We start from the raw sequence: 16,333 nt of genomic DNA on the forward strand, positions 1-16,333 counted from the left end.
CTTTATCGATCTTGGCTTTAGTACGCATGTGAGAAGGTATCTGGCATTCCCATCGAGACTAATATGGTACAGTCCAATAATCACTTCCCGTAACTTTTAGGTCGCAAAGCGACTTCTGCTTCGAATCCTCTTTCCATATCTAAAGAAGATGTACCTGTAATCAAGCTATTAATTCAATATGCATTATCCCTTCCGCACTTGACTTACGGAAACGGAGCCATAGCAAGGCTCAGGAAAGCAAGCAAGGACGTAGCCCACTGATCACCCAACTTGTGGTACACTAGCAGTGTAATGTAATTATCAGCGACTGCCAAAAAGCTTACCCATTACAGTGAGATGACTTACTCGCCACGCCAAAGAGAGGAAAAGCAGCTGCAAAGGTACTCCTAGTAAAGCTGTTGGCACCAAGCGCACTGGCTGCGTACAGTGGATAAGCGTCCACGAAAAAGGTAAAGACTCCTTGGAATACGAAGATCATTCTAGCCAATGTGTCAGTGAGAGCGCCATCAGGCATCCAGTCTCCGAGACAGTGTCGACTTACCCAGCTCCAAATACGGCGCTTCCAAGGATAGGCACAATCCAATGGATTGAAGGGAAGCTGTTGTCTTTCAGTCATTTGCCACGTCTTAGGGGTGAGACAATGTACTCACGCTGTCCATCCAAACCAGAATAACCCGATAGTCATGAGCGGAGCTCCGATGACAGCGGGGGGTAGACGACTTTCCGGCTCATTGTTCCCAGTGTTCCCTTCCTCTTTGTGGCCTCGGGAGAAGTAGGGGTAAATCTTGCAGCACCTGCTCCGCTCTTAGTACCAGATTCCTAATCATAATGCAAGACAATGTGCGCGTTCACATCGAGTTGCTCATCACCTACCATGGATCAATCACGACCGCCATGATCATCCCCACCAAAAGACCAGTGAATGCCAGTCCCGACTGCCATAACCCGAAATTATACGCGTTGCCGTACACCACCCCGAACGCCCCAAAGAAGAGATACTGAACTCCTAGGGCGATGGACGAGAGTAGGCAAAGATTGAGACACATCGGCTCCAGGAGAAGTAGCATGAATGGTCGATACAGTGAGTGAAGAACAGTCTGGTTCGAATTAGTGGTTATAGCCACCTATCAACGAAAAAATGTGGTATCATATCTACCTTCAAAACAGATCGATCCATTTTTTCGATCGCAGCCCTCCATCGATCGTCCCCGGTTTCCTGCCGCAATTTGCGAGCCCTGCTTCGGAGCAGCACTGGCGCGTATGTCTCGGGGACGAAGATAATAACAAGGATAGACTGGATACTTGACCAGATGAGCAAGACGTAAAATGACCACCTCCTGTACCCTCGTTAGACTCAATTTGCTGGGTTTTTCTTAGCCTCAGGGGAAATCTTTCGCCTACCATAAGGCCCACGAGTTTATCAGCCCGCCCAAGATAGGCCCTATGCTGGCCCCGGTACTGCACAGCCATTAGTCGCTAGACGAAACCACAAACAACAAATTTCGTACAATGGTGAAGCTGTGTATATCAGCATGGGAGTATGCAGGGTGCTTTTGGTGTACATGTCGCCCACGGTAGCCCCCGCGACCGAGGTAAATGCCGCCCCAGCGAGTCCGTCTAAGAACCTCGCAACTAGCATTGTTTGGATATTGTGGGCAGCAGCACAGGGTATGAGGAAGACAATGTACAGAGGAAGTGAAACGATGTAGATGGGTCTTCTGCCGTAGAACTCCGACAAAGGACTCATCACTAGAGGTCCCCATCCCAGTCCAGCAATGTAGAAACTGAGTCCGAGAGTTGCGACAGTCCGAGAGCAATTGAATTCGGCCATGATCTGATTGTACGTCGCTGTGTAAAGCGAGCTAGTGACGCATACGCACACCGTCATGGTACTTACTAGGCTCACGATGATCCATTTACGCTTCGATGTCATAGCGTGTGGGTTTGCCGGATCGTCCTCCTCCCAGTGAACCTCGTAATCGTCCTGGTGGTCATGTTCTTCACTTTCAGTAGTGATAATCGCCTCCTGGTCACCGAGCTCAGCGTGAGCCATTGTGCGAGGCATCGCCTTCCGGGCCGGAGGGGATGATGATCCTTCGTGGTGGGGCGCGCATGGTGCTGAGAAGAAGTGCAAGTTCGTTCTCGGTCAACTAATCTTCTCTTCATGCAGGTAAGCATCAGGCAAGCCGGGTTGTTGGGGTGTTGGGCGCCACTGGTGCTCGGAACCGGATTTTAACATCTCATAGGGTTCCGGGTAGTACGCCGGACTCTGTATTTGGAAATAAGCCGAGATAAGGTCTGAGAGTGCAACGCAGCAAAGGCCTCACAGAGACATACGGTTGGAAGGTGGTACAGAGCCTGGGCAGTGGGTTGACAACAGCAAATTCGCCGACAAGAAGGTCAAAATGTGAGGCAAACATTGACTTCTATCCATTAGGGTTAACGCAGCATTCACTGCTATCTGCGCCCGAAAGAAGTACTCAGGAAAAGTAGTGGCACTGAGAATTATCAAAATAGCGATTGCAGGTGAATTTTTGTTCCTGGTCGGATGTTGCCAAATTCTCAATCAAAAGCCATGACATGCCATTTCACCTTGGAGTATCTCCGAGATCATCAATATTGAGGACTTGTGTAGCCTGTAATAGTCTCTATATACATTGAGGAACCGCCATTGGTGACACTAGTATTCCGGTCCACGTGGATGGAACCAGGTGTATATATGGCCACGTCACATATCCTTTTCATGATCAGATCTCTTCCCCAGCTGCTCTTCTGATCGCCGTTGTTACTTCAGTTGGCTTCGAGAGGAAAGGACTATGGGAGGCGTCGAGGAACTCTGTGCGGATGGGATAACCTGCCGCCCAATCCTCCACCATCATTTTTTGGATCCCTAAGTGGATAGCATTATCCTGGGCACAGTAGAGGTAGGTACTGGGAACTTCTTTCCAGGCAGCATATGTGCATGGGCTGAGGAAGGCCTGATAACTGTGCGGACGTAAAGATTTGACTGCCGCCTGAGCATCTTCTTCTGATACGTCATTGTAGAAAACCTCGTCTGGTCTGTCTGGGTTAATTTCCAGGCGATCCGCAGAGACATTGAACCACGGCAAGTCGTTTCCCCCGAAGGCGCCGATGAGAGATTTCCCTTCAGGAATAATAAACGAGCAGCAGAAGAAGATATGAGCGACTCCTCCTTCTTGGCCGTTACTCTGCCGGCTCCCGCAGTCAAGCCCTTTGACGGCTTCGCTTGAAGGCACTCCTCCGTAAGAGTGTACCACAAGCACGACCTTCTTGCCGGCTTCGACTAGACGTTCTAGATGGCTTCGTATTTGGGCCACATCGGCAGAGAAGTCTGGCAAGTGCTGGGTTGGCCCCACGGATGGAAGATGAATGAGGTCCGTCTCATACCCCGCAGCCTCGAGTTGGTCGATCACTCTGCGATAACATTCCGGGCTGTGCCATGCGCCCGGTACGAAGACGATAGTGGGAAATGGTGCCATATTAGGATTCTAGCAGAAAGAGTCTGATGCAAGAAGTGGATGGATATTTGGTGCTCTGGCAGGGATATATATGAATACGGGGAAGGCTATGGTGGCGGGTGACCGCATGCGGGAAAGTCATGAACTCATCACGGCAAATGGCGGTTTCGTATCAACCCGAGGATTGACTCAATTGACGTGTCGATTGGTGTCAGTGCAAGCTAGTTCAGTACCGGGAAAACATCGGATAATGTTAATTGGCCTATCTCGGTGCAGAATGTCTGCAGATGCGGGGAAGGAAAAATCTTCCATATGTGCGTGCTTCGGCTTCATTCTGAGTATGCCAGACCCTTCAATGCGATCCCTCAAAAGCAGTGTTGGTTCTATATGGCCCACTAATCTTACCATGACACTTAAGTAAGTAGGTAGGAAAGCAACTTTTAGAGCTGTCAAACTAATCGGTCGTAGTGTAGATATATCAAGGGGACGGCAGGCAGATGAGGCCAGACCCACGGAGCCCTCATTCTCGGAGCGGGGCAATGCGAAGGTGGGGGGAGAAAGCATCCCGTGTCAGAGAGCCCACGCTTCTCGAAGATAGTGTTCAATTCGTTAAGTAGCTAGCTTCAGTGTGCCTTTTTGAGTAAGAAAGTTCTGCAAATGTACACTATTTTGGTGTAGGGAGTGGCATCGACTCCAATTTCTAGGCCACCACGGGACTATCTCACGAGCTGACCCCAAAAGTAACCGTAGTGGTACTGAAGTCCAAAGTCAGTGTATCAGTATATTGTCAAAACAAATTGCAATCTGATGATAAAGCGCACTTCCGCTGAATGATTAATGGTCCAAGCGCAGGAGCCGTCCATATGTACCAGGCCAGCCATGGCATTTGCAGTCTACCTCATACACCAACTTAGCAGCTCAGGCAGCTACGTACCTTGTCTGTCCATATGTCCTCGTAGAAGACTAACTAGGGTGTATGCTGTCCCTGCATGAATCCACTGCCAGGGTTGTCCGATCAGCCATAGTCATGATCGGAAGTGGCGATCGAATCTGAGCCAAGCCAGATTCTACAGATCGAGATGAGCATAGGGAAGAAGGTAGAAGGCAGGGGGTCCAAAAATCCCCATCCGTCAGATAGTAGTTAATTTTCTACGAGCTTCATTCATTGTGCAGGCCATTCCCCCTCTGTGTACTCTAAGTTCTGTTACCATCCCTCTCCCATTATATAATAATATAATAATCACTCCAATCAAATGACTTGGGTTCACATGACTGGACTGTCCAGATGCGGTTAGCTCCAACGTACATATAAGCCGCTTCATGCCTCAGGCAGTCAGGTGCCCAACTCAAGGTGAAACACAGTTGCCTAATCGGGAAATAGTCAGGGGCAAAGCCCAAAAATGGAACAAAAATGGTTCCAGACACCCTAATGGAGGATTGAGACTGCCAGCCTCAACCTCGAACAACTGATTCAGAGCAAGAGGCTGCGCCCTGTTGATCGCCCCCCAGGTTCACTATCTAACTCTGCTACAGCTCGAAACCGCAAAGACACCTTAAAAGGTTTTCGAGAATGGGTCAGTGGGGAATGGACAGTTGGAAAGGGGTGAAACTATTCCCGGCAACAATCTCAAACCGCCCAGGGGCGCCAGGCCGTGAATTAACCAAACAGCATTCCACATTCACTCCCCCCTCCTGGTCCGTGCTGAAGCCACTAGTCCTGGCAATGTCTTATCCCCTTTTGAGGGCGCCAGAGAGCAGGTTCGATTCAGAACGCGACCCTCGCGTCCCCTTTTTTATCTTTCCCCTTCCCCGTCTCTTCCCTACGGCTCTGCCCGTTCCCCGGAACTTGCATATCAGGTCCCCCCAATGGAATCATCCCAAGCCTTCTCTCTATCCCGGCGAGCAGTCGCTATTGCGATGCCTCTGTTGGCTCGCGACGACTCGGATTCCTCGTCTGGCGAGAAGCCCGTCAGTAACTTCCTCAAGAGCGGCGTGCCAGGTATCATCGTTGGCATGTGAGTACTGCGTGGCTTCTTCGCCTGCGACCTTGGACATGCTAACAACGGTCCCTAGATTCTTCCTAATCGCAGTCTCTGTATGCTGCTATTTCCTTTGGCGCAACAAAAAGCGAGATGCCAAAGAAGCCGCGGCGGTACGAGACTGGAATGATGCATGACCTCGGATGATCTGCAGCATCATCGGCAACCATTCTCGAAATTGTGCTACCAGGGCTGGACCTATTCTTCCTTCCTCTCTCTCTCTCTCTCTCTCCCTACCTCTCTAGCTCTACTTCTCTCCCAATTTCCTCCTCCCACCCCGACCTCCAGCTCTTTCTCTCTTGCTCCGTTGCTTTCTATCGGCCTTCTTTCGGTTTCTCTTTTCTATCCGGTCTCTGGAGTTTTAGTGGGTTCGGTTCTCTTATACCTCTGTCATCGTCCTCGACAAAGTTTGCATGTCTGTTGCCATAGCATTTTTTAACTGGTTTGCCATACTACGTTTCGCATGGCTCGTCGCCCATAAAATCCACTGAACGCATCAATGAACATGTACTCTGAATCCTACGTCTCTGCCCTTTTGATGTTTTGGCGCCTGGCCTACCCAATTTGCCATGTATTATTATCCAATTGAGGCTGGCACCCCTTGGCCGATACCTGACTTGGGATGGCCTAGCGACAATCACTCACTCATCGTCTCTTTCATACCCTCTGTAGATCGTCCCGCACTGATGAGTGCATATGTTGTACAGTATGCATTGCATGGTTGTTCTAGAAACAACATCGACAAAGTTTTTTCAACGGTTCTCAAAATAGCTTATGCCTTCCTGTTTGAGCTAGCAGAGTTTGTTTGGTTCTTCCGTTTTGGGAAAGTCTGGTATGTGGGACCACTCAAAAAGGAACCAGGCCCACGTGAGAACCAGATTTGTACAACTCACTGAGATCCCCACATACCAGAGATACTCCCTTACAACCGTCAAACTGTAGATGGCAAGGTCTCAACGTAGTAAATCAGGCCAAAAATGATACTCTCTGAGGTGTAACTGCTTCACACCGATAAGCACGTTTAAGCATTTTTAAGACACTCGCGATGGGTAAAGAAAAACTCTGCTCTGAGACATAACCCATAGCAGTGGCCACTGAAACATTGTTCCACAACCTCACTATACCAGGAACATTAACACACTCCCTCTATCAGCTAATTTTACATATCCTACTACCCGCTTCTCTCCAATATCATCCCACCAGAATACGAGGTCCCAGCTTATAGCCTCAGCCTTGCAGGACCCCTACTTTCGACGTGTCTCCACAAAGTCACACATTGACCGCTAAATGGGCATTCCTGGGAAGGAAAATCAAAGAAGAGTGCTATCATAGACCAGGGAAGCGTTCAGCTGCCATGAATTCGAGAAAGCGGCTGAGCCTCAGACGATAGGCTGATCGATGAGGCTTGGTGTGATCCTGACGGATTCTAAACTGTTATGATTCGCTGAGTCCTGGGGGTTAGGGGCCAAAAGATGCGCCGTGGAGCTCCTTCCGGTGGTCGAATAACCGAGAGCACCAATCATCTGGAAAGAATCGACAGGTATCGGGTAGACGGGTATAGCCGATAGTAGTAGAGTCATTTAGGACGCATTTTGGGGGGTTTGATATCTTGTAGCGATGGAGATTGGACTTATGGAACTGACCCTGGATTTGTTGTCTAGTGAATGCGAACCGGGGAAAGACCGATGGGAATAAAGTCAGCTAATAAGTTATTATTGCCACTCTACTCAGATGGTCTATGTCTATAGCAGATAATTACATCATCAAGCACTCTCACCACTAATCAGCCTAGATCTCTCAACCGCCACAGAACCTTCCCTCACATCCACCGAACTCGATCTAGATGTATCCCAATTCTTGAAAACGTATACCCCATCCTCAGTTTCCGGCTCCACAGCCACCCGTCGGCTCGGATGTCCAGCATACTCCTCGAACATTTCATCAACAGAATGGACCTCCTTGCGCGATCCGGGATCCTCAAATCGATCTGCTACAAGACCTGAGATTCCAAGCCGAGCATGAACATCAGGGACTGCTCCTCGGGCGGTTCTGATAGCGATTCCCGCAAAAATCAAGCCCACGATGACGTACAAGAAGTTCACGGCAACCAAGGTGAAGAGTGGCGCCATGGGAACCCTCGATACCAGGGAAGTCTCCCTCTGCTGCGCTGCTAGTGCTGGGCGCGATTCAACCCCGTCTGCTCCAAGGGCCAAGATTACCTTGCTGAATGACTGTGCAATCTTGTCTGCGAACTCCTGGCCTGTCTGGCTGAACGCCGCGGCTCCGATCTCCAGCTCGATGGACGGTTCCCAGTCGACTGTCTGCGCGATACTCGTCTGCCAGATGTTGGATACCGAGGTGTTGCTATCGGTGGGTACGAAGCGGGTCACGGAGTTGTTGACTCGGTCGTACACGATGTCGTAAATCGTGGTGTTGCAGCCAAGGACGTAGCCATACACGCCCGACTCATTCTGCACAAAGTCTGTCGAGTTGGGGACGGTCCCCCCAGAGGTACTTAGCACGCCGGCGATCACGTAGTAAAATGGGTTTTCTGTGCCATAGTTGGAAGTCTCATTGTCTTCTATGTCAGTTGTCATGCTGGAGTCTGTAAAAAAGCCTGTGATCAATTCGGTGGAGTCGATGAAGCCGGCAAAGGCACTCGAGCAATTGTATCGGAGAGAGGTCGTCACTTCGGTCAGGTTGCATCTTTTGGAGAACATCTCGCACTGTGTCGCAGCACCATATGTTTGAGCTTCGTAATCCCGGTGGGTCACCGAGGCCGTGCCCTCTGGTATTCCTAGGTAGCTGTACATCGTGCCGTTGTTGTCGTAGGTGTACACGGTCGCAAAATCAGAGACGTTGTTTAGCACGCCGAGACTGACGGTTGCATTTGCGAGGAACTGGCCTGTGACAGCCATCGAGACGCTACATAGGCCAGTATCTTCCTGTGCTGCGACCGAATTGTTGCCTTTCAAGCACTGAGGGGTCAGGCCAAAGCTGTAGTCGGTATTGTTCGTGGCGGCAGTAGCGCGAGTGAAGGAGACTGTCGTCGTAGTTAAGTGAAGCCAGGTATCTGCCAAAGAAACCAACGCTCTGATTTGGGACCTATCAGAAATGTACAGATCAAATGATGGAGGTGCGTGCATTAGGTCTATGTACATACCCAAGTAATGTCGCTAGCAAAGCCACAGAAGCGGCTGAGAACAGCGTGGAAGTCTGAGGCTGCCGCTTCTTTTTCCACGAGACGAGGTAAACAATCCAGCTCCAGGTTGCTCCAAGAGTGCCCCCGTCAAAGAACTTGAGCATGAGCGTCAGTTGGTATGGAGTAGGCAGCCGTTCAAAACGTCCTTGTTGTATGTCTTGGAGGTACTTCCTCGCGATGGGAAACGACGCAAGCGTGATGAGAAAGCCCGACAGCATAGGAGCCAAGGTACTAGCCCATGAGGTAACAAATAGAAGGATACTCGAGTTCATATTCACGTAGTAGGCATCTGATGAACCTTCTGTCGCGAGGCCCACGCGGAGATTCTCAAACGGGGAGTCTCCATGTCCAACCCGGTAGCTAAAGACCAGTGCGAGGAAGACAGCTGTCAGTGATGAGAGGGGGATGGTGAGTAGAAACCAGCTCCAAATTATGAAGATCCAATGAGAGGTAATTCCGATCTTTTCTTCTTTCGACTTGAGGTCCTTTTTTGGATTGGATGACGCAGGGTCACTTGCGACAGAGACAACGGTATCAGACTCGGTCATGGTTAAGCTGTACTGTGGTCAAACCGATACTGAACCTGACAGAGAGAAAGAATGGTTGTGAGTTGCACCAACTCTGGAAGAGCCTGCATTATATACAGGCGAAGTCGTTGGCCATTGCTCATGCGTCTCGCAAGGCTGAGCAGCTGTCAAAACTTCAGTGCTATCGATCGGGGTCATTTTAGACCTATATTGAAAAGAGCAGATTGCTAAGCAAATCTGACATGTGGAGACAGCATTCCCAAGTCTGCCAGGTTTTCTGGCAGCGCTACAGCATTATGTAGAGCCACCAGGATGTACTGGCTCCAGTTTGACTGGCTAGAGTAGGGAACTTTACCTCTCATTCGTGGAAGTCAGAGGTAGAAGGATCACAGGCTGGCGCGTGTCAGCATTCACTCCACCCACCTCATTACCATTAGATTTTCTCTTATAACACACGGTCACTCCCTGTTAAGATAGCGACCGTGCCCGTACTAGAGCAGACTACAGCTTTATCCGGTATCGGTTTTTCACTGCTCCTGGCATCGCTTAGGATGGTCAAGGTACACTTGCACTTAGCCAAACATTGTAATACGAACTACTTTTCTATCTGTGGTGGTATGAAAAAGAATATTCTGTCAGCTTGACAGGGCAACAAGACGAACTCCCATGTTGACAGGTCGTCGGACATGCCGAAATCCATCGAAAGGGCGCTAGGCACATATCATGCCACTTGCTCCTGTGTTCCTGCATTGTTTTGTGTATATGTTCCCAGCTTCCACCAACGGATAGGCAGGGATGCACGCAGTCCGTTCATGCTCCTATGTGAAAGAGATGGCGGGCAGATTTCACCTCGGGATAGGGTGTCCAATGGTCGGGCAGCATGTTATAGTCTGGATATTGGAGCCGGGAAAGAGATTTCGAGAGGCTTCGAGTAGAGATGCCTTTCATCCCATCGGTGCGTTGTCACACAATATAACGCCGGGGGAAGCATGGGAACGAAGGTCCCCTCAAGGAGTTGAGGTCCCAGCCACATTCATTCCTTCGATGTTTCCACGAGACCAACCTGTCGTTGCGTTTAAAAGAGAGATCGTGTTTCGTCATGCAGGTTCGTTTCTATATGAGGTGCGTTAGTAACACAACTTCGGTCAGCAGGAACGCTTCTCTGAGCCTGGAATGCCTCTGTTAGTACTCTTCTCAAGCCAGTTGGTAGCCCGTGGAGCTTAGCATAATGTTCCCTGTTCTTGGTAGAAACCGGGCAGACCTGCTTTGGCAAAAGGTATAGAAGATGTACGCTTGTCAACTCAAGCGTGTAGTCTTCACTGTCATGCCGGCTCCAATGTGCAATACGACATAGTACACATACCATGCCTCTATGGCGCTCTCATCGTCCCTCAGTGCCGAGCAGTTCTTTCCACGGTCTATATTTATAGCTGCAATGCTTGCTGCAAGTGCCAACAGGAAAGCCCAAAAAAATAAGTTGGAAGGAAAAAGTTGCTAGGCCATTTGGAATGGGGTGTCAATCGAAGGGGAGGACAGTTTGTCGCAAGAGCTTGTTGTCAAGCGAGTTCACAATAAAATAGCCCCTAAGAGAATTGAAGCTGTATGACAATTGAGGGGGGACGACATAGCCACAAGGGGTTGATCCTGCTGTGTTGGGTGGAGCTTTTGTTAAGGCCCCGAACCCTGGGGATGTCACTGCAACATCAGCAGATGCCAACTGCGGGAACATAGTGAAATACTGGGCCGGTATATTGGAGTGGTGTGACCCAGAACGTGACCGAAGTGGTTTATTGGTCTGGGTGACCCGGGGTAGAGTAATTGCTCCGTTAGAAATTTCCCATGTCAAAGAAATCGCCGGGACACCAGCTCTGAGAGATATAGTAGCTTGTTCCGTGTCTGACGAACGGTACCTGCATTGCATCTTCATGTCATGACGAACACCCCCAACGGGATGGAGTCAGAGTTGGGGGCCGAACCTGCACCGGGCCAGAGCAGTATCTGCATCATCCTTTGAGGCAGTGAGACGGAATTAAACTCCTCGTGTATGTCTATTTGTCAAGTAGTACTTGGCATACAACTTGCGATGTTGCAGAGAGAGTGGGTAGTCGAATGCCAACATCTCCAGTTAAGGTGTGGCTAGGACCCCTCGGAACAGCAATCCGGAAAGGTCGGTGCTGTAAAAACACATGGATAATAAAGTTTCTGGCCTGAAAGGATACATTCCATATGACCATTATGGCAGGGTTAGAGATGGAGAGGATACCAGCAGTGTGATGAGAAGCTGAAAGGGGGGTAACATCTGGATAGCTTCTGATCCGACGCCAAGGGAAAGTCTGCCAGACTAGCCTGTCTCGCTAAGGACAAATTCGGCCGGCGTGCTCGCTCATGTCCAGCAGCGTCAGACCCCACCCACCGCCACAGCGCTTGGCCGGATCCGCCGTCTGCCAATGTCAGCTTCCTATGAGCAATCGAGGCGCCCGGAGAATAAACTACGCAGGAACGGGAAGCCGAGATGTTGGTTCTCTGCCCCCAGATTGGATCGCCACAGCCACCATCTGAAACACAAACTCAATCCCTGGAAGCTGAAACCGGCCCCTTCCGTTACACAGTGCCTTACACAGTACCAATATTGAATAGGGGCATCTCCACTGCACTACATGACTGTTCTACAAAGTTTCTCGGGGAGTCTCTGTGTGCCTTAGGGCTGCTGGCATGTGTGTAACTCTCGAGTCTCCGAGAGTGCGTCGATGCGCTCTCACTAGACGAGGGAAACACAACACAGCAAAGGCTTGAGTGTATACCGGATGCCTTTTTTTTTTTTTCTTTGAGTGCTTCTTAAACAGAATAGTTCTGGCAGTCGGTGTGTGTTTGTCTCGGTGAAGATGGAAAATCACAAATCGATGGAGATTTCGGCCCCGCACTAGTTCGGCCTCAGCCCGAACGTGTCTGCCTGAACTCAGTCAACTCACACATTAGACGAGTCTCCCTCCAGTCAATGATGCTATTTGGCACAGGCAGTGTGTGCTCTCGGTTCCTCTTTCCGACTCGCGGTGGCCCATGCAAAACCTAACGTTGGTCAGTTCATCCTCCTAACTGGTTCCTCGCGCCTGAACCTGCGACAGCCGCGGGGTGGAGACTTCTCCCAATGATGGCTCTCATGGGCTCGGCCAACACGGATGCTCGCTGAGCTTGGCTCTGTCGGCCTTGCGCACATGGCTCCTCGGGCTTTTTTCTTGCGCTAGTCTCTATCATGGAGGGAGGATTATCCATCCTACTGGTCTTGGATTATACCCCCGGTGGGCTGGTGTCGGCGTAGTGCCGCACGATCTTAGGTTTCCGCATCTTCAAGATGTTGGACGGGCCTCTCAGATGCATCCTGAGGGCAGAATCGGATAGACGCGATGACATTATCCTTCATTTCGTACTGTCACACGTCAGCCCCGATTGGCAGCTAAATTAGCGGGCCGTTGGTGATGACCGACTATCATCGCTGATTTGCTCGGACCCCTCAAGTCACTCAGCCCACCGTTCACAAGTAGTATCCAACCAACGATGCCTTGGAGCATCTCCTGCAAATTGGGGCCGCTCACAATCCTTCACACCTTCTGTTCCTGAGAGGGGCTGAAGAGATGCCATACCGCCAGCTCGTATAAAGAGCGCGAGTGCGCTGCTCCAAAATGACTCTATCCAAGCAGAGCATATTCACAGTATCAAGTCGATTTCGACAGTCCTTCCTTTTTTTTCACTTTTTTTCAGTTTATCCAGAAGCTATTGACTAGCTTCACCACATTCCTTCAATCACATACACTCCTTGCAGAGCACACAATCATTAGCATTTGTCCTACTCATCAACCAATTTCCAACTTACAATACCTTTCTATCAAGATGCGTTTCACTCAGTTCTTCAATGTGAGCAGCCATCCTGCACATATCCGGCTCTCAGCAACAGAGTACTAACATCTGTCCTACAGTACCTTGCTGTCGGCTCCCTTGCCGGCATCGCCGCCGCCGCTCCGTTGGGAACTCGGACCCTGGAGGTCGAGGAGGGAGAGCAATTGGCCTCCCGTTCCACCAACGCAGTGGTGAGCGTCAGCGCGTTGGCTGTCACTAGCGTCAACGACAGTGTTGGCAAGAGCTCCGGCTCGAACTCTTACACCAAGTACACCGGCGATGGTTCGACGGCTGATGGATGGCCCGCCAAGTCCGACTGGCTTTCCTTCGATGCGATGTATGCTTGAGACCTCCCTTCCGTCGGACTTGCTTTCAAAAGCATTCATTGTGCTAACCAAATACTACTATAGGTGGGAAGCCAACAAGGAAGCTGTCATCGCCAAGTCCTGCAGCAACAATGGCTGGGGCCAGGACAACTCGGCGACCGAGACCGCAAACATCAAGAGTGCCATTGAGAAGGTCGCCAAGGAGTCCAAGGTCGACCATCGCTTCATTCTGGCCGTGGTTCTGCAGGAATCCAAGGGCTGTGTCCGAGTCCCGACTACCGCCAACAGTGTAAGCAACCCTGGCCTCATGCAGAGTTTCCAGGGTACCGGTACTTGCTATGGAAAGAGCACCTGCTCCGACTCGGAGATCGTCCAGATGATCCGCGATGGAGGTACGTTATAATCCTTGTCAATATCCTTGAGGGACCTGCAGTTTCTAACATCAATCTCCCTACTTCAGCTATTGGAACTTCCTCCAGTGGTGGTTATGGCCTCGCTTCTTACCTGGACTTGGCCGATCGGACTGGGGTTGCGGCCTACTACCGTGCCGCCAGACTTTACAACTCCGGTGTAAACTCCCTTAAGTCGACCACCAACCTTGATCTTGCCTCCGGTGCCACTTCTTGCTACGCCTCTGATATCGCCAACCGTCTCACTGGCTGGACGACGGCGACCTCCAAGTGCTCTAGCTGGTAAGCTGCTTCGTTCCCACGTAGTAGTGGGATTGAAGATGTATCCTCCCAGCGTTGGCATGAGTATGCCTTGAACACTAGGATATGGCGATTGTTTCCGTTCACTTCTTCTTCTATACGATAGGGGCGGCACAACCGTGCTCAGGGAGCAGTTGTCCCCTCATCGCGATTTTGCCTAGCTTTTTTTGTTCGTTCCCGAGATATCATTCTGTCTTTGTATTTCAATTGGTTTTTTACCTTCAATTAGAAGCATTTCTCGCTCTGAATAGATACCCGTCACCTGCAAAGCAGGTGACTAGATTTCATCTCAACAGCTAAGTCTACTTACTGAAACGGGTAAAAGGCTCTTCCATGGACCCGAAAGAACCCGAACGGCGACAGTCAGAAGAAGAGTAATAAGTCTGTTGGGTTCATTTGTAGGTCACAGACAGTGTCATTCCTATTTGTGATTGATAACAATTCCCCGTCTAAGAGCATCTCATATCAGCGATCCACTTTCCTCGGGTCGGCAGTCGCCGGCCGCCGAGCAAACCACAACAACTTCATACTTCAGTTACTGTCGAACTTGGCACTTTTACCATGTGCATGGTTGCGTTTTCCACTCTTTCAACATCATGATACCTGGGATGGAGAAGAGTGGCTGTCGCGAGAAGCCAGCGCACGGCATCGCACCTGTGGCCGGCTTCCCTCAGACCCGTGGCGATGGATATCAAAATACGTTCCAGCCAAGTACAGACTTGTCAGGCTGGAAGTGCTTGGCGGACGTCACTATGTGGAAGTGCACCTTACTAGAATGTGTCGGTAAGATGGTGACCCCAATATTAATATGGTTACGGTTGTATGGAGCGCTAAACCAGAGATACAGCCAGCATGATGTACACGTTCATGTTGACATGGGTGACGATTGCACCAGCATCCAAAGATCGAGTCGATATCGGTAATCTCTCCTACCTCAGAACGGACATTTACGATTGGGTTCGCTTCTTACCTGCGAGTATCGTCAATATGTGCCTCCTCCCTTTGATAATCGTTACTTTTACGCGCTCGAGTGGCGGCTATGTCAATCCGACTATCACATTGGCTGCGTACTTTCTTCACCGAATGTCCTTATCGCGGGCTGCTATGTACATTGCTGGACAAGTTGTTGGAGGTGCCTTGGCAGTGTGGGCTGTGCAAGAAGCATGTGGTAGCACAGAGTTTGATATGGGGTGTATCATCAGTCTTGAAGGAGTTTCGATACGCGATGCATATATTGCTGAGATAATCGGCAGTTTTGCTATTGTGGTGACTGTCATGTACGTTACTGCTGGTCGCAGGTCCAGAGGGTTATTTGGAGATGCGATGTTGCCTTGGATGGTAGGCATTGCCATTGAGGCTGGGTTCTGGTTGCCCAGAGTCATATGGCAGGAGTATCCCCGTGCAAGTAGGTCATTGTGGCCTGCGTTGTGGGATATTATGATTCAGGGCGGCTGTTAACAAACAGTCTTGAATGAAACCTGCCTTATGTTTTGGGTCTTTAACAGGAGTTTCCGTTCTTTCGTAGTGATGATAGTATCGCTTCAGTCTACAGGGCTAGTTCACTACCTTCAGATTTTTTTATGAGCATTGCGATCTCTTAGGACTAGGATGAAGAGGTTCAACCTCATGAAAAGAAGCAAACATGGTCTATACTACTATTGGGAAGGGAAAAAAGAAAAAAAAGACAAAAAGAAATGAATAATAAGAAGAATCACACATGGCGTTCAGAGATAAGATCGCATGTGGCGCAATCGGGCGAATTCGGGATGCGGAAGATAAGACTTGCACGGGATGGAGCGGGGGGGAAACAAAAACGAAAAATAAATCTCCCCGACTGGGAGTCGAACCCAGGTCTCCCGCGCTTGTTCCCGAAAGGGATTGACAAGCGGAAATCATGACCGTTAGACCATCGAGGATTGGAGATATCGTCTGTCTCAATTTCTTGTCACATTATCTACCAGAAAAGCACTACATCATGAGCTGTAAATTAAGCTGCTGCTAACGTTATTACAATAACAAACACATGTCTTGAGTATTACTTGTCATATATAGACTATTTTGGGGCCGTTATTTACTGTAGTATGATAGTTTCGCTACAATATGCACATTTGTTTTGTTCTACCTTTCATTCGGAATATACCGTGGGGATATATATAGTT

At 49.8% G+C, this 16,333-nt stretch overlaps 7 protein-coding genes and 1 non-coding gene across 8 annotated transcripts; 2 read left to right on the forward strand and 6 right to left on the reverse strand.

Annotated features, from left to right (window-relative positions):
* Positions 1-89: 89 nt before the first annotated feature.
* Positions 90-2,053, reverse strand: BO79DRAFT_267481 (MFS transporter; the record flags this gene model as incomplete). The annotated part of the gene is made up of 9 exons (XM_025687045.1): positions 90-154; positions 208-280; positions 346-479; positions 542-598; positions 651-794; positions 874-1,097; positions 1,157-1,337; positions 1,402-1,458; positions 1,509-2,053. The coding sequence occupies 9 exons, from the start codon at positions 2,051-2,053 to the stop codon at positions 97-99; spliced, it is 1,473 nt and encodes a 490-aa protein (XP_025544223.1). The 3' UTR covers positions 90-96.
* Positions 2,054-2,747: 694 nt separating this feature from the next.
* BO79DRAFT_267483 (alpha/beta hydrolase) lies at positions 2,748-3,513 on the reverse strand (the record flags this gene model as incomplete). Its single annotated transcript, XM_025687046.1, has 1 exon — positions 2,748-3,513. Exon 1 carries the CDS (start codon positions 3,498-3,500, stop codon positions 2,748-2,750), a length of 753 nt encoding a protein of 250 aa, XP_025544224.1. The 5' UTR covers positions 3,501-3,513.
* Positions 3,514-5,266: 1,753 nt separating this feature from the next.
* On the forward strand, positions 5,267-5,655 carry BO79DRAFT_267486 (uncharacterized protein; the record flags this gene model as incomplete). Its single annotated transcript, XM_025687047.1, has 2 exons — positions 5,267-5,494; positions 5,553-5,655. Exons 1-2 carry the CDS (start codon positions 5,346-5,348, stop codon positions 5,653-5,655), a joined length of 252 nt encoding a protein of 83 aa, XP_025544225.1. The 5' UTR covers positions 5,267-5,345.
* Positions 5,656-7,173: 1,518 nt separating this feature from the next.
* On the reverse strand, positions 7,174-9,365 carry BO79DRAFT_267496 (uncharacterized protein). The gene is made up of 2 exons (XM_025687048.1): positions 8,682-9,365; positions 7,174-8,611 (listed from the first exon to the last, which is right to left on the reverse strand). Exons 1-2 carry the CDS (start codon positions 9,266-9,268, stop codon positions 7,282-7,284), a joined length of 1,917 nt encoding a protein of 638 aa, XP_025544226.1. The 5' UTR covers positions 9,269-9,365; the 3' UTR covers positions 7,174-7,281.
* A 1,205-nt stretch (positions 9,366-10,570) lies between these two features.
* Positions 10,571-11,349, reverse strand: BO79DRAFT_23634 (uncharacterized protein). Its single transcript, XM_025684567.1, has one exon. It carries the CDS (start codon positions 11,172-11,174, stop codon positions 10,764-10,766), a length of 411 nt encoding a protein of 136 aa, XP_025544227.1. The 5' UTR covers positions 11,175-11,349; the 3' UTR covers positions 10,571-10,763.
* Positions 11,350-11,491: 142 nt separating this feature from the next.
* BO79DRAFT_223876 (uncharacterized protein) lies at positions 11,492-12,622 on the reverse strand (the record flags this gene model as incomplete). The annotated part of the gene is made up of 4 exons (XM_025683630.1): positions 11,492-11,802; positions 11,837-11,895; positions 12,342-12,526; positions 12,572-12,622. The coding sequence occupies 4 exons, from the start codon at positions 12,620-12,622 to the stop codon at positions 11,492-11,494; spliced, it is 606 nt and encodes a 201-aa protein (XP_025544228.1).
* Positions 12,623-12,943: 321 nt separating this feature from the next.
* Positions 12,944-15,632, forward strand: BO79DRAFT_234440 (uncharacterized protein; the record flags this gene model as incomplete). The annotated part of the gene is made up of 6 exons (XM_025684375.1): positions 12,944-13,156; positions 13,219-13,475; positions 13,549-13,856; positions 13,925-14,156; positions 14,644-14,957; positions 15,022-15,632. The coding sequence occupies exons 1-6, from the start codon at positions 13,133-13,135 to the stop codon at positions 15,630-15,632; spliced, it is 1,746 nt and encodes a 581-aa protein (XP_025544229.1). The 5' UTR covers positions 12,944-13,132.
* A 368-nt stretch (positions 15,633-16,000) lies between these two features.
* Positions 16,001-16,090, reverse strand: BO79DRAFT_t27. The gene has a single exon. It is a non-coding gene; the product is annotated as a tRNA-Asp (tRNA).
* Positions 16,091-16,333: the final 243 nt, after the last annotated feature.

The sequence above is a fragment of the Aspergillus costaricaensis genome (genome assembly GCF_003184835.1).
Source record: "Aspergillus costaricaensis CBS 115574 unplaced genomic scaffold BO79scaffold_2, whole genome shotgun sequence".
NCBI classification, from domain to species: domain Eukaryota; kingdom Fungi; phylum Ascomycota; class Eurotiomycetes; order Eurotiales; family Aspergillaceae; genus Aspergillus; species Aspergillus costaricensis.